The sequence below is a fragment of the Lampris incognitus genome, chromosome 19 (assembly GCF_029633865.1).
Source record: "Lampris incognitus isolate fLamInc1 chromosome 19, fLamInc1.hap2, whole genome shotgun sequence".
Classification (NCBI taxonomy): Eukaryota; Metazoa; Chordata; class Actinopteri; order Lampriformes; family Lampridae; genus Lampris; species Lampris incognitus.
The window spans coordinates 38,420,999-38,438,300 of NC_079229.1; the positions used below are offsets into that span (position 1 = coordinate 38,420,999).

A 17,302-nucleotide genomic window follows, 5' to 3' on the forward strand; every position below is an offset into this window, starting at 1 on the left:
AACCAATAAAGTATCTCTCTCTCTCTCTCTCTCTCTCTCTCTCTCTCTCTCTCTCTCTCTCTCTCTCTCTCTCTCTCTCTCTCTCTCTCTCTCTCTGTGTCTGTCTGTCTCCCTCTCTCTGTCTCTTTGTGTGTCTGTCTGTCTCGCTCTCTATCTGTCTCTCTCTGTCTCTCTCTGTCTGTCTGTCTCTCGCCCTCTCGCGCTCTCTGTCTGTCTGTCTGTTTGTCTCTCTCTGTCTGTCTCTGTATGTCTGTCCATCTCTCTCTGTCTGTCTGTCTGTCTGTCTGTCTCTCTCTGTCCCCGTCTCTGTCTGTCTGTCTGTCTGTCTGTCTCTGTCCGTCTCTCTCTCTGTCTGTCTGTCTGTCTCTGTCTCTCTCCCTCACTCTGTCTGTCTGTCTGTCTGTCTGTCTGTCTGTCTGTCTGTCTGTCTGTCTGTGTGTCTGTGTGTCTGTGTGTCTGTGTCTGTCTGTCTGTCTCTGTGTCTCTGTCTCTCTCTGTCTCTGTCTGTGTCTGTCTGTGTGTCTGTCTGCAGGGGAAGAAGCAGAGGTAGAGCCCAGGTAGAGGATGAAGAAAGCATGGACTCTTCCCAGAAGAAAAGGCCACAAAGAACAGGTGGGTGATGTGTTGTGTAATGGTGTGTGTGTGTGTGTGTGTGTGTGTGTGTGTATGTATGTGTATGTTGTGTATGGTGTGTGTGTTCATTGCGGGGGATATATCAAATAAACTTAGCACATGAAATAAGGAAATGTGTGTTTGGTAGATGATTTCTTTGTTGTAACAATACTTCTTGGCAATAAATCTTATATCAGGCAGCTGATTGTCAGCACCTGGGGTAGCAGAAGCTCAAAACAAGAGTCAATAGCAACAGCAAAATAAGCTGTTTTGCATTGGCAGAGAAGATTTGGCAAATTTCTCATGGCCGCAACCCACATACTCAGCTCTGCTGCTCAGTTATAATATCAATAGTTATAATAGCAACAAAGCACACATTTTAATAAACAATTTCTTACCAAACATTCAAATAAAAATAAATGATTAAAAAGCTACTCGCTTGTAATTTGGAATGGCGAATGCGTCCGCCGCTTCTCTGAGCTGTTGTGCAGTTTTGACTCCCGTAAGACTCACCTTTATGGCTTTGGTTTCCAATACGAAGGCCCAGAGTTCCCAGACTGTGAAACTTTAGCCAGTTGAGTTTTCAGTGAGAGTTAAAATTTGGTCTGGCACATTGCTGTACTTCAGAGACATGGTGTGTGATTAACTGGAGCGTTTGGGCACAGTGTAGTCAGGCTCCATCTTCTTCATTAATTTTCTGAAGCCTTCGCCTTCAACTTCATTAATGAGTCTCATATTCATAGTGATGAACTCTGCTGTGGCATCTGTTAGGTCTTTCTTTTCTCTGTTTTGGCACTGTAGGGTCTGCTGTGTAGTTTTGGGTGTGGTTGAAGATGTTGATGGCTGAAATGCCTGGGATGCACCTATGGTCAAGTTATTATTAGGCTTTTTTATGCCAATATTTGCCTTTGCCCCCAGATGTTCTCACATTACTCCTTATGATTTATTTGAACTATTTGCATCAGTTGCAATTATTTTCCGAGCAAAGTAAGTGTATGGTTTTTGTCATGTGTAAGGTTACCGTTTAAATGGCAGATAAAAGCAGCTTGATAATGGTGACTGGAAAACGGACATGAGCTAAGCTAAGTTTGCTAGCCAGTATAGTCCCAGTTTTTTACACCATATAAGAATAGCCTACTACTTACTCTACATTTGAGCTGTACATTTGATAAGCAACAACATAATGTACATTTGGTGTGTGTTTTCTAGCACCACATAGTGGACACAGGAAGTGATGGTTGTCTCCTACATGCAATGTTAATATTTATGAAATTGTATTCAGAGCAGTCTCAGCCAACTCCACTAGCGTTACTACGGCTGTCACTCCGACGCGCGTGAGGTGTGAGGGCCCATTGATCACTGCTTACTGCTTTAATCCTGATTACAATGGTATCTACTGATCACAACCATGCTGATTACAACTGTATCTACTGATCACAATCATACTGGTTACAACGGTATCTACTGATCACAATCATACTGGTTACAATGGTATCTACTGATCACAACCATGCTGGTTACAACCATATCTACTGATCACAGTCATACTGGTTACAACGGTATCTACTGATCACAATCATACTGGTTACAATGCTATCTACTGATCACAGTCATACTGGTTACAACCATATCTACTGATCACAGTCATACTGGTTACAACGGTATCTACTGATCACAACCATGCTGATTACAACGGTATCTACTGATCACAGCCACACTGATTACAATCATATATCTACTGATCACAACCATGCTGATTACAACGGTATCTACTGATCACAGCCACACTGATTACAATCATATCTACTGATCACAACCATGCTGATTACAACGGTATCTACTGATCACAGCCACACTGATTACAATCATATATCTACTTATCACAGCCATACTCGTTACAACTGTATTTGCAGATTACAGTCACACTGATTACAGCCGAATCTACTGATCACAACCTTACTGATTACAACCTTACCTACTGGTCACAATCATAATGATTATAACCATGTCTCCTGATCACAGTCTTACTGATTAGAGAAGAAGATGAAAGCCACTTTATTTTGTCATTGTACAGTTTACGGTTACAATGAAATTTGTTTTCTTCATTTAACCCATCCTATTGTATAGGAGCAGTGGGCAGCTGTGGTGCAGCGGCCAGGGACCAACTCCAGTTCTTTTTCCTATTGCCTTAGTCAGGGGCACAGGCAGGAGTATCAACTCCCTAACATGCGTGTCTTTCTTTTTCTTTTTTTTTATCACAATCATATCTACTGGTCACAATCATACTAATTACAACTGTATTTACTGGTCACAATTTTACTGACTAAAGCCACATCTGCTGCTTATTTTTTTCCTCATTCTTTTATAGATGTTAAGGAGGTGAAGCCAACAGGACGACAACGGTCGGCTTCCAGAAGAAAATCCAACTCAAACCTCGAACCTCCACGGGACAGTCCACAACCAGAGCAGGACCCAGAACCTGATCCAGAGGCCATTCGGGAAATTTCAGAACCTAATCAGAAAGAAGAACCTGGGCCTGTTAATACAGACACTTCCAGCCCCTTACCCAGCTCCAGGGATAGCCAGTTAGACCTTAGTCCCAAACCAGCTCTCAACTCCAGAGCAGAAGTTGGATCCAGCACCATCTCTCCTGATCCTGACCTTGACCCAGGTCCTGATCCTAACCCTGTCCAGATCACTGTACTGAGGGACTGGCAGCCGGCAACCTGTCCAAGCTTAGCCTCCAATCCTGGTAAAGGAGACCAAGCCAGTCCAAACCCTACTTCCCCATTCCACAGCCCTGTCCAGAGCCCCAGACCCGGCCCTGAAGAGGATCCCTGCAGTCCTACCTTTGACGTTATGGAGACTGTAGAGAGCACACTAAGCTCCAGGCATAGTCCCGTGGAGAAGAGCCCTGTACCCAGCCCTCTAGTCAGTTCCACATCCATCTCTAGACTTCGCCCTATACCAAGCCCTGTACCCAGTCCCAGACCCATCTCCAGACCTAGCCTTATACCCAGCCCTTCACCAAGCCCTGTGCTTAGCCCTGTACCCAGTCCCAGACCCATCTCCGGACCCAGCCCTGTAGAAAGTCCCAGACTCATCTCCAGACCCAGCCCTGTACCCAGCCCTGTAGCCAGTCCACTGGACAGCCCCTGCCCCAGATTGAGCTTCAGTCCTGGAGCGGACGATGGCTCTTTGTCCCCTCTGTTCCAGCCCTCTCTGTCAGATGACTCTGGAGGCTCCCCGGTCCCTTCCCTTGGCCATACCAAAAAACGGTGAGGGGGCCAGGGTGGTGCTGGGTGATAAAATCATATTAATATCCCCAATCTGATTCTGAACCAATTTTCCTCAATTTCAAATTAACAGAGGATTAAACTCACTGTTTCCATCCACATTTTGAGTGGAATTTAAGTGAACTTTTAAAAAGTCAACATTTTTCATCTACTGTGTTTCTATTAGTGGACTTTAAATGATTGATCATTGTCACTGTGCACAGAACTAATGAAACATCTGCTTTTCCACGTAAAGTTAAGTCAAAAATGTTGTGTGACATTTGTTTTGGAAGATTTGGAAGCAGTATTTTAAAGGCAGGTAACCTTTACAGTTCATGTCTTAATGCATGCTCAATAATGCAGGTAAGAAAATCACAGAAAGATGAATCACTTCATCTGGACACAACGTTTGAGAGAAACGTTTCATCATCATCTAAGTGACCTCTTCAGTCTCACCTGACTGCAGGTGTCCCCACCCTCATAAACAATACAGTGGCATAATGTTTGAAAACGATCGGTTTCATGCAAATTATGCAAATTGCCATGACCATTAACTAGAATTACAATGGCCATGTGTACTATTCACAGAGGATTGGGAATGGTTGCAATCACAGCACTGTAAGATGGGAACAGATGTACTCTTAGGTCCCCCCTCGGTCGTTCCCTCTTCACATAGATGGCCTCTTTGACTCCCTGTTCAAACCAGCATTCCTCCCTATCAAGGATGTGCACATCCTTGATAGGGAGGAACTAGGCTAGGTGGTGTCCCTGGATATAACATAGGACATCAGAGCCCTGTCGTATCCAGGGACACCACCTAACCATTGATTCAGATTTGTGGCACAACAAAGTAAGGCTAACGCGTCAGGCCAGGTCTCCATAGTCTACACCCATCTACAGGCCAAGACTCCACAGTCTACACCCATCTATAGGCCAGTGGCCACTCCTTCAAGGATGAGGATGTGCACATCCTTGGTAGGGAGGAACGCTGGTTTGAACGGGGAGTCAAAGAGGCCATCTATGTGAAGAGGGAACTACCATCACTGAGCCGGGGGGGCTAAGAGTACATCTGTCACCATCTTACAAAGCTGTGATTGCAAAAATTCCCCAATCATCTGTGAATAGTACACATGGCCATTGTAACTCTAGTTAATGGTCAGGGTAATTTGCATATGACACTGGTCGTTGGTTTGGGTGGTTATGCCACTGTATTGTTTATAAGGGTGGGGATACCTGCAGTCACTGTATTGTTTATAAGGGTGGGGACACCTGCAGTCACTGTATTGTTTATAAGGGTGGGGACACCTGCAGTCACTGTATTGTTTATAAGGGTTGGGACACCTGCAGTCACTGTATTATTTATAAGGGTGGGGACACCTGCAGTCACTGTATTGTTTATAAGGGTGGGACACCTGCAGTCACTTTATGGTTTTTAAGGGTGGGGGTACCTGCAGTCACTGTATTGTTTATAAGGATGAGACACCTGCAGTCACTGTATTGTTTATAAAGGTGGGACACCTGCAGTCACTGTATTGTTTATAAGGGTGGGGACACCTGCAGTCACTGTATTGTTTATAAAGGTGGGACACCTGCAGTCACTGTATTGTTTATAAGGGTGGGGACACCTGCAGTCACTGTATTGTTTATAAGGGTGGGGGTACCTGCAGTCACTGTATTGTTTATAAGGGTGGGGATACCTGCAGTCACTGTATTGTTTATAAGGGTGGGGACACCTGCAGCCACTGTATTGTTTATAAGGGTGGGGATACCTGCAGTCACTGTATTGTTTATAAGGGTGGGGACACCTGCAGTCACTGTATTATTTATAAGGGTAGGGACACCTGCAGTCACTGTATTGTTTATAAGGGTGGGGACACCTGCAGTCACTGTATTGTTTATAAGGGTGGGGACACCTGCAGTCACTGTATTATTTATAAGGGTAGGGACACCTGCAGTCACTGTATTGTTTATAAGGGTGGGGACACCTGCAGTCACTGTATTATTTATAAGGGTGGGGACACCTGCAGTCACTGTATTGTTTATAAGGGTGGGGATACCTGCAGTCAATTAAAACTGAAGAGGTCACTTAGTTGAGTGATGGATCGTTTCTCTCAATAAATGCTGTGTCCAGATGAACTGATTCACCTTTCTGTGGTTTACAGTTAATCTTTCAGTCAGGAGCAAAAGTACACCTTAATTTCATGAAGTTATAAAGTTCTAAAAGTTACATTTACAGAGTTATTAAGTTACATTGATGAAGTTATTAAGCTTTATAAAATGGTGGTTAAAACCATATTGGCACCATAGTCCTGTCTTTTTGTCTTCATTAAGATGCTTGTCCCGTGTCAACTGATCTTTAGAATGTTCTCCGTGTTACCATTGTGATGTAATGGATGACATCATTCCATGTGTACAGCAACACGGAGACCACAGTTCAATACAGGCTGTCTCTGTCTGTCTCTCTGTCTCTCACTCTCTCTAGTTTGAAGCAGTGTGCCTTCTGTTACCGTGGTGATGACCCTCCTCTAGGTCAGGGTCATCTGGTTGTGTTTGGGCCAACTCCAGGCTACATCCCTCTCCATATTCTGAACCGCCGAGCCTCATCTGAACGTGATAACGACTACCATGACAACTGCTACCATGGCAACCAGGGAATGCCATCGTAAGTGTCTTCATTCCATCTCCTGTTTGTTAAGGGTATTGCTGGTAGCTAATGTTTATGTCCATCTTCAAGTTTGAGACCCTTTTCCCCGCCGACCTTATTTATGAAACAGTTAACCTTGAACTATCAGTTTGTCTCATGAACACTTATCTTGTTAACTGACAGTTTATGTCATTAAAGGGAAACCATCACAATTTTCAACATTCTCTATTGTAGGGATGACACACCATTAGCAGCTATAATATTGTTACATCGCCGACAGTGTAGAAAAGTGTTCGTCACTGTCAGACACAATATTGACGGAATAAAAATGTACAACTTTGAAAACTTACTTCCTGGTTTGTTGATGGGCTGCATTGTTGAAGAAAATGTGAATAACAACTTTGCATACAGCTATACACTGAGCCAAAACATTACGGCCACCTGCCTAATATAGTGTTGGTACTCCATGTGCCACCAAAACAATGCCAACCCACTGAGGTATGGACCCTACAAGACCCCTGAAGGTGTCTGTGGTATCTGGCACCCAAACATTAGTAACAGATCCTTCAAGTCCTGTAAGATGTGAGGTGGAGCCACCGTGGATCAGACTTCTCAGTCCAGCACATCCCACAGATGCTCAATCAGATTGAGATCTGGAGAATTTGGAGGCCAGGGCAACACCTTGAACACTTCATCATGTTCCTCAAACCATTCCTGAACAATGTGTGCAGTGTGGCAGGGAGCATTAGCCTGCTGAAAGAGGCCACTGCCATCAGGGAATATCCTTACCATGAAGGGATGTACCTGGTCTGCAACGATGTTTGGTCAGGTGGCGTTTTTCAAATTGACGTCCACATGAATGGCCGGACCCAGGGTTTTCCAGCAGAACATTGCCCAGAGAATCACACTCCCTCCACTGGCTTGTCATTTTCCCACAATGCTTCCTGGTGCCATCACTTCCCTAGGTAAATGACGCGCATCTACGTGGCCATCCATGTAATCTAAAAGAAAACAGGACTCACTGGACCAGAGGACCTTCTTCCACTGTTCCACGATCCAGTTCTGATGCCCGTGTGACTATTGTGGGCACTTTCGATTGTGGACAGGGGTCATCATGGGCACTGTGACCGGTCTGCGTTTACGCAGCCCCATACGCAGCTGGGTGTGATGCACTGTGTGTTGTGACAAATTCCTCCCGTAACTGTCATTAAAATATCCCTCCAGATACATTTTAAAGTTTAAAAATACTTTGAGACGATTACTGTATCGTTTAACATGGTTTTCCCCATTAAAAAAACAAACTCAAAAGAAGGGGCTGGAAGCACATCTACTCTTTCTCCCTCATTGAAGATCTATTAATATTCAAATATCACAGACCTTGCGCCCCGCCCACCACCACTTCTTGCTCTAGGTTTGCCAGTGAAAGAGCAGTGCACATCAAGATGGCTAGCATTGGACCAAACATTGGAGAGATTCAGGCATACATTTTTTTTCTTTTTAGATGTTTTCCCTTTTTCTCCCCAATTGTATCCGGCCACTTACCCCACTCTTCTGAGCCATCTCGGTCTCTGCTCCACCCCCTCTGCCGATCCGGGGGGGGCTGCAGACTACCACATGCCTCCTCCCATACATGTGGAGTCACCAGCTGCTTCTTTTCGCCTGACAGTGAGGAGTTTCACCAGGGGGACGTAGTGTGTGGGAGGATGATGCTGTTCCCCCCAGTTCCCCCTCCCCCCTGAACAGGCGCTCCGTTAAACCAGAGGAGGCGCTAGTGCAGCGATCAGGACACATACCCACATCTTGCTTCCCACCTGCAGACATGGCCAATTGTGTCTGTAGGGACGCCTGACCAAGCCAGAGGTGACACGGGGATTCAAACCGGCGATCCCTGTGTTGGTAGGCAACGAAATACACCAATATGCTACCTGGATGCCCCTGAGACTGGATTCTTAATGGCAACAAGGTTTTTATCAGCAATGGCTGGATGAGCGACTTGGTCATAGTGGTGACCGTGACCAACCAGGAGGCAAAGGTGACAGCTCATGGCATCAGTCTGTTCCTGGTGGAGGACGGCATGAAAGGCTTGCACAAAGGACGCAAGCTGGAGAAGATACAGCAGCCGGGGAAGGGGAGAAATCCCACATTAAACAGGCACTGGTTAAGTGTGGTTATCCTAACTGGGCATTTGTCAAAGCCAGGAAGACGCCCAAACAATGCACCAGCCGACCGAAGAGAGGAGAAGGACAACAGCTGTCTAAGTGTGAACCAGTGGGGATTCTGTATGTGGCAGGAGTGTCAGAAAAGCTGAGGATGCGTATTTTCCAAACACCCACTGCATCTCAATTGCTTTCAAACCTCAAAGCACGCTGCACCAGAACTTGGTCCATCCCAAGGATCAGGTCCCCCGGCACAAACAGAGCAATATAGTGTAGCTGTTAAGTGCCAGGAGGATTGCTGTGACTTGTACATTGAGGAAACTAAATAGACGCTGGCCAAGAGGATGACACAACACAGGAGAGCTACCACGTCAGACCAGGACTCTGCAGTCTACACCATCTACAGGCCAGGATTCCACAGTCTACACCATCTACAGGCCAGGACTCTACAGTCTACACCATCTACAGGCCAGAACTCCACAGTCTACACCATCTACAGGCCAGGACTCCAGAGTCTACACCATCTACAGGCCAGAACTCCACAGTCTACACCATCTACAAGCCAGGACTCCACAGTCTACACCATCTACAGGCCAGGACTCCACAGTCTACACCATCTACAGGCCAGGACTCCACAGTCTACACCATCTACAGGCCAGAACTCCACAGTCCACACCATCTACAGGCCAGGACTCCACAGTCTACACCATCTACAGGCCAGGACTCCACAGTCTACACCATCTACAGGCCAGGACTCTACAGTCTACACCATCTACAGGCCAGGACTCCACAGTCTACACCATCTACAGGCCAGGACTCCACAGTCTACACCATCTACAGGCCAGGACTCCAGAGTCTACACCATCTACAGGCCAGGACTCCACAGTCTACACCATCTACAGACCAGGATTCCACAGTCTACACCATCTACAGGCCAGGACTCTACAGTCTACACCATCTACAGGCCAGAACTCCACAGTCTACACCATCTACAGGCCAGGACTCCAGAGTCTACACCATCTACAGGCCAGAACTCCACAGTCTACACCATCTACAAGCCAGGACTCCACAGTCTACACCATCTACAGGCCAGGACTCCACAGTCTACACCATCTACAGGCCAGGACTCCACAGTCTACACCATCTACAGGCCAGAACTCCACAGTCTACACCATCTACAGGCCAGGACTCCACAGTCTACACCATCTACAGGCCAGGACTCCACAGTCTACACCATCTACAGGCCAGGACTCTACAGTCTACACCATCTACAGGCCAGGACTCCACAGTCTACACCATCTACAGGCCAGGACTCCACAGTCTACACCATCTACAGGCCAGGACTCCAGAGTCTACACCATCAACAGGCCAGGACTCCACAGTCTACACCATCTACAAGCCAGGACTCCACAGTCTACACCATCTACAGGCCAGGACTCCACAGTCTACACCATCTACAGGCCAGAACTCCACAGTCTACACCATCTACAGGCCAGGACTCCACAGTCTACACCATCTACAGGCCAGTGGCCACTCTTTCAGGGATGAGGATGTGACCATCCTTGATAGGGAGGAACGCTGGTTTGAACGAAGAGTCAAAGAGGCCATCTATGTGAAGAGTAAACGACCATCCCTGAACTGAGGGGGAGGGGCTAAGAGTACATCTGTCACCATCTTAAAATGCTGTGATTACAACTATTCCCCAATCCTCTGTGAATAGTACACATGACCATTGTAACTCTAGTTAATGGTCACACTCATATTTGCATATGAAACTGGTTGTTGGTTTCGGCTGTTATGCCACTGTATTGTTTATAAGGGTGGGACACCTGCAGTCAGTTTAGACTGAAGAGGTCACTTAATTTAGTGATGTAACGTATATGTTAATAAACGATGTGGCCAGATGAACTGATTCAACCTTCTTTGATTTTCTTACCTGGATTATTGAGCATGCATCAAGACTTTCATTTGACTGTTGGTTGAGTAAAATAAATACATAACTTACATACTGACTCCTGCTCACTGTCACAGTCCCAGGATAAATAGTCGGCACAGCATCAGACTTCAAAATTAATTTCTTGTGAAAACCCAGGTGACTTTTTCATTAGGTTATGGAAACACTCCTCACTGAAATGAGCATGGCAGACGCACAGTCCCTCCAGGTTTGCAGGCATGTGAGTCGGTGTATGCAAATGAATTCCAACCATTTCAGCTGTATAGTGGGATTATTTTGGTAGCTAGTGGAAAGAAGCTCCAGGTCCGGTATACAACCAAAAACTGCACACTCTACCATGTTTGCTGTCAAAACTTTCACTGTGCTAATGCAAACTCGCTCTCTGCACTGACAAGTCTGCTCTGTGCAGGACATTTCAGGTTTCTTTGTCTGCCCCACATTGGCATATTAGACATGATTGGCTTTCACATTTGTCATGTACCAAATCTATCTTACCCAGGGTGTGTTTGAATCTCAGATTTTTAGGGAAGTGCACAGACAGCTCCTCTAGTAGAGGAATGTGAAAACACCGCTGTAGTGACAAACTGCACAGATACAAGTCAATGCAGTCAAGGCCAGACATTTTAGGAGACACAAACATAAGAAAAACACATTTCTGAGTGGAGGGACACTTTGAAAATTTCTGTGACTTCTGCCACAGTACATCTTCTGTCAGTTCGGATCAGACAGGATAGCCTTCGTTGCCCTCGCACATTGATGAGCCTTGGGTGCCCAAATCCCGGTCGCCAGTTTCTGGTTTGTCCCTCCTCGGACCACTGTTGGTATGTACTCACAGTTGCTCACTGGGAGCACCCCACAAGCCTTGCCGTTTCAGAGATGCTCTGACCCAGTCGTCTGGCCATAACAATCTGGCCCTTGTTAAACTTGCTCAGGTCTTTTCTCGTTTCTCCTGCATCCAACATGTTGACGACAGGAAATAATTGTTCGCTTACCATCTAATCTACCCAGACCTTGACATGTGCTCTAGTTTGTAGGTGATCGTAATTCGGTTAACCTGTGAGTGGTCATAATGTTTTGACCCATCACTGTTAAAGGAAATGTCACAAACAACTCTGCTGAATTATACAGTTGTGTATGGTGTTGCAATATGCATTTTTTCATACAATACAGCTTATCGTCGGCAAAGCAGGAGCTACGTTTTCACATTGACAAATTGTCCATCAGTCAACTCAAATCAATTTTATTTGTATAGCCCAACATCACAAATTACAAATTTGCCTGCGGGGGCTTTACAGCAATGACCCTCACATTGGATAAGGAACAACTTTTTCAGAACAACTTTCTGAAAAAAAAAAACCTTTAACAGGGAGAAAAAATAGGAAGCAACCTCGGGGAAAGCAACAGAGGAGGATCTCTCCTAAGATGGAGAGACATGCAATGGATGTTGTGTATACGGAATAAAACACAATTTACAGAATACAACATTGAAAGAGGATAACAGAATTATAATGGAATTATAAGATGTGTGAAGAATGTGATGAGGAGGACTCCAAGCAGCGTCCAGATGCCACCGGAACAGCCTAGGACCTGGCGACCACCATCACCATGTAGACCTGGCAGGAGGACAGACTATACACATGCGCACAGGGGAGACTCACATCACACCATTGACATACACAGGAGGAAAGATAAGAAAAGACATTAGTCACACATTGAAGAAGGATACGACACTGAAACATTATAACAAATTTTATGGATTGATAAGCTATATAAAGAGTGTCGAGGAGGATGCCAAGCAGCATCCAGGTGGCAACCACCATCACCATGGAAACCTGGCAAGAGGACAGAATACACTTTCACACAAGGGAGACTCACATCACACCATTCACATACACGGGTGAAGAGACAGGAAAAGACATTATACACACAGGAGAGAGAAGCATAAAGACATCATTCAGTGAGAGAGATGTGAGAGTGAACAGAACAGTTGCAATAGTCAATATCTACTCATATTTTCGTAATGTGTGTGTGTGTGTGGTGTTAGTGTGTGTGTGTGTGTGTGTGTGTGTGTTAGTTAGGGTAGATAGCGGGACCGAAAACTAAAGCACTTATGATCCTAATTCTTTTTGGAGGTGGTAGGTATTGTCTCAGAGAGTACGGGGAAAATCCCAGAAAATTAGAATTATGGATAATTATGCATAAATATGCAAAATATGAATTTTTCTAAAAATGGCTAAAAGCCGCTTTTCTCGGCATTTCAGATGATTCTGAGCATCTTTGATTTTTTCACCTGTATAAAAAAAATTTCCGGGACTTAGAAATGTTTTGGAATTATGCAAAATATATTTTTCATTTTTGCAAAAATGCACTTATGATCCTAATTTCTTTTGGAGGTGGTAGGTATTGTTCCAGAGAGGACCAGAAAAATAGCAGAACATTAAAATATAATTATGATAATTATGCAAAATATGCATTTCCTAAAAAGGGCTAAAAACCACTTTTCTCGGCATTTCAGATGATTCTGAGCATTTGGGGGGAGGGAGTTGAAGTGGGGGGGGGGGGTTTAGGGGCAGGGGGAAGGCGGTTAGCTGGCAGGATGAAGAGGAGGGAGATTTAGACGGGTGGAGAACCAAACCGCTACATTGTAGCGGGGTTCTTCTAGTATATTCTATAATCTCGTCAGCAGGACAATGCTTGGTAAATTCATTGAGAGTGAAACCGACCCGCCATGCAGTACAGATCGTGAAGTACTCGATTTAAAGGCAACTAATTGTAGGTTAAGGCAAGAGGATGAGTCTTAAGTTTGAATTTGAAGGACTCAGCATGCTCTGATTATCTAATGGCAGCAGGGAGGTTATTCCATAAGAATGGTGCCCGATAGGAAAAGGCCCTGCCGCCTGCTGACTTCTTTTTAACTTTGGGTACACCCAGGATTCCTGTATCTTGAGAGCAGAGAGCTCGAGATGGAATGTATGGTTATCATATAGGTATGATGGGGGAAGCCCATTTAGGATTATATCAGTGAGAGAGGATAGGATAGCATAGGATAGGATGGGATAGGAAGCCTGAAGGAGGCAAGAATTGGTGTAATATTGTCAAATTTTCTTCTTTTTGTGAGGATTTTAGCTGCAGCATTCTGGACCATCTGAAGACTTACAGTATTAGCACATGGCAGACCTGACAACAGAACATTACAATAATCTAAGTCTGGATGAAACATGCATATATTAGAGTCTCTGTGTCAGCCATGGACAGGAAAGGCCACATTTTAGTTATGTTACGTAAGTGGAAAAAGGCAGTCTTGGTGATTTCTTTAATGTGCTTATCAAAGGAAAGGCTGGGATCAAACGTAACACCAAGATTTTAGGCTGCCACACTGTGAAACCACAGAGTTGTCAATTGTTATCGTTACTTGATCAAATTGGTGTCTGTGTCTAGCAGGGCCAATGACCAGCGTCTCGGTTTTATCTGAATTTAGAAGCAGGAAATGTAGTGACATACAGTTATTCACAGCAACCATGTAGGCCTCTAAATTAGAAATTTGAGTACGATCATCTGCCTTTATAGGCACATAAAGCTGAGTATCATCTACATAGCAATGGGAATTTATTCCATGACTGTATATTTGGCCAAGAGGTGAAAAATAGAGAGAAATGTAGAGGGCTAAAATCCAAGCCCTGGGGTACACTGTGTCAAGAGAATTTTAACGTAATATTATTATAGCAGACACAATGTGTACTTTTGGATAAATAGGACTTGCAGCCCATGCAGACCAACTCTTCCGACGGTCATCCTGGCTGGCGTTCTTTTTTTCTTTTCTTTTTTAGTGTAGATATATGCGTTAGTTTGGATATATGTAGGGTTACTAACATTCTATCCTAGGAAAACGGGACAGGAGGGACGGGAGGGTGGAGGTCATCAAGAAAAAATTGTCAGAGTAACAACCTACATGACGCTTTGTATAGGTAGCCCAGAGCCTTATGTAATAATAATCATAATGATAATAGAAATATAATATTATTAGTATAGTTATTATTATCATTATTAGTATTATTGTCTGTGGCATACGAAGTGATACACTGTATTATGTTGATATTTTCCCAAACAATCCATTATAGCTCGTTGGATGTCATTGGCCGTTTCATCACTGTTTTCATAAAAATCAAGTCGTTTACACTGCACTCCATCAGATGGATGAAAGTATCTGAGGCACCCCGGAAACATCTTTCGGTTCCCCTTGTTTGAGGCATCCGTGGCGACTGAGAAACAGACCGGCTCGTGCTGATCTTCAGTCGGAGACAGATCATTCAGAATATCTCGTACGGTTTTCGGACCAAGTACACTGGTTGTTTGCATCTGGGCTTTGGTTCTTCCACAGTGGATTTTCTTTGTGATATTGGACTCGTTAAACATTGTGCTGTTGAGCTTATTGTTCCAGTCCATGCTGATGTAGCTCAGTCCGTGTTTAACTGTAAGATATACAGATCAGATCTCGCACGCAGCAACTTTGTCATTTTCAGTAGTAGTCGTGGCGAAGAACTTGCTAATCCTAGATGCACCTGTAGCTGGTGTAGTCCTCTTGTGCGTGGCGGCATGTTGTTTCACGTCATTTTCTCCTCCGTGGCTGATCAAAAATTCCCGACGACACAGGTTGCAGAAAACTCTCGCCAAATCGCCACTGAGAGGTTTGACCCAATTATACTTCTCTTCCCACTGCTTATTGTATGTACACAATCTTTTCTTTTTCGGAGGGCCCGAATCGCCGTCTTCCTCTTGACCCCAGCAGGGTCAAGAGGAAGAGACAAGTAAGTTACGCATACGGGCCAGTCAGTTTAAAATGATGCTTCTTTCCAACTGAGCGCCACCCATCGGTATTTCCACACAGCACACATAGGCCAGATTTAAAGGCAGTATACGTGTATATATAAAATATTTTTTATATCATTCAGATACGGGACAAATGGCGTCCAATACGGGACGAACCACTTTTGATCTAAATAATACGGGACAATTGGCAACCCTCGATATGTGTGTTAGTTTGGATATATGTGTTCTTGTAATTCTTGTAGTTTTTGGATATGTGTTTTTGTCTTTGTGTTGTGTTGCTGTGGGCTGGGGGAAATGGGAAGGTGGCATGGTGGTGCAGTGGTTAGCGTGGTCGCCTCAAGGTGGCACGGTGGCGCAGTGGTTAGCATGGTCGCCTCACAGCAAGAAGGTCCTGGGTTCGAGCCCCGGGGTAGTCCAACCTTGGTGGGTCATCCTGGGTCGTCCTCTGTGTGGAGTTTGCATGTTCTCCCCGTGTCTGCGTGGGTTTTTCTCCGGGGGCTCCGGTTTCCTTCCACAGTCCAAAGGCATGTAGGTCAGGTGACTCGGCTGTACTAAATTGTCCCTAGGTATGAATGGGTGTGCGTGTGTGTGTGGGCCCTGTGATGGCCTGGTGGCCTGTCCAGGGTGTCTCCCTGCCCAGTGACTGCTGGGATAGGCTCCAGCACCCCCGCGACCCTGAGAGCAGGATAAGCTGTTCAGATAATTGATGGATGGATGGGGGAAAATTATGTTTTGTTTCATTTCTTGTGCGCAAGTGCATGAAATGAAATGACAAAGTGATTCTGATTCTGATGTCAATAGTGCAAATGTTAATTTGAGGACATGAAATGTATTTTGATGAGGATTACTTTGGGCAAAGGACAATGGAGAGACATGTTCAACAGTGTAGTGACATTGAATAGGCCAACACTGAGTATCTCAGAAACCAGTTAAAAACTACATATGGAATCAACAGAAAGAGCAAAGTAGTAGATTTCCCTGCCTTTAATTTAATCCAAGAAACACCCCAAGATGATGCATATATGATGCATATAATTTTATTCTTTATATATCTACTACTACTTTCGGCTGCTCCCGTTAGGGGTCGCCACAGCGGATCATCCGTTTCCATTTCTTCCTGTCTTCTGCGTCTTCCTCTGTCACATCAGCCACCTGCATGTCTTCCCTCACCACATCCATAAACCTCCTCTTTGGCCTTCCTCTTCTCCTCTTCCCTGGCAGCTCCATATTCACCATCCTTCTCCCAATATACTCAGCATCTCTCCTCCACACATGTCCAAGCCATCTCAATCTTGCCTCTCTTGCTTTGTCTCCAAACCGTCCAACCTGAGCGGTCCCTCTAATATAATCGTTCCTAATCCTATCCTTCTTCGTTACTCCCAGTGAAAATCTTAGCATCTTCAACTCTGCCACCTCCAGCTCCGCCTCCTGTCTTTTCGTCAGTGCCACTGTCTCCAAACCATATAACATAGCTGGTCTCACAACCATCTTGTAAACTTTCCCTTTAACTCTTGCTGGTACCCTTCTGTCGCAAATCACTCCTGAAACACTTCTCCACCCACTCCAACCTGCCTGCACTCTCTTTTTCACCTCTCTACTGCACTCCCCGTTACTTTGGACAGTTGACCCCAAGTATTTAAACTCAGATGCCTTTGTCACCTCCACTCCTTGCATCCTGACCATTCCACTGTCCTCTCTCTCATTCACGCATAGGTATTCCGTCTTGCTCCTACTGACTTTCATTCCTCTTCTCTCTAGTGCATACCTCCACCTCTCCAGGCTCTCCTCGACCTGCACCCTACTCTCGCTACAGATCACAATGTCATCCGCGAAC

General features: G+C 45.0%; 1 protein-coding gene across 1 annotated transcript in view; it reads left to right on the top strand.

The window, feature by feature from the left end:
• kmt2ca (lysine (K)-specific methyltransferase 2Ca) overlaps positions 1 to 17,302 on the top strand; it is a 267,487-nt gene that overhangs the window by 34,413 nt on the left and 215,772 nt on the right. The window contains exons 3-5 of the mRNA XM_056299264.1: positions 533 to 612; positions 2,981 to 3,890; positions 6,370 to 6,549. Of these exons, the coding sequence (XP_056155239.1) occupies positions 533 to 612; positions 2,981 to 3,890; positions 6,370 to 6,549 (1,170 nt within the window). The remainder of the gene's footprint in view (positions 1 to 532; positions 613 to 2,980; positions 3,891 to 6,369; positions 6,550 to 17,302) is intronic.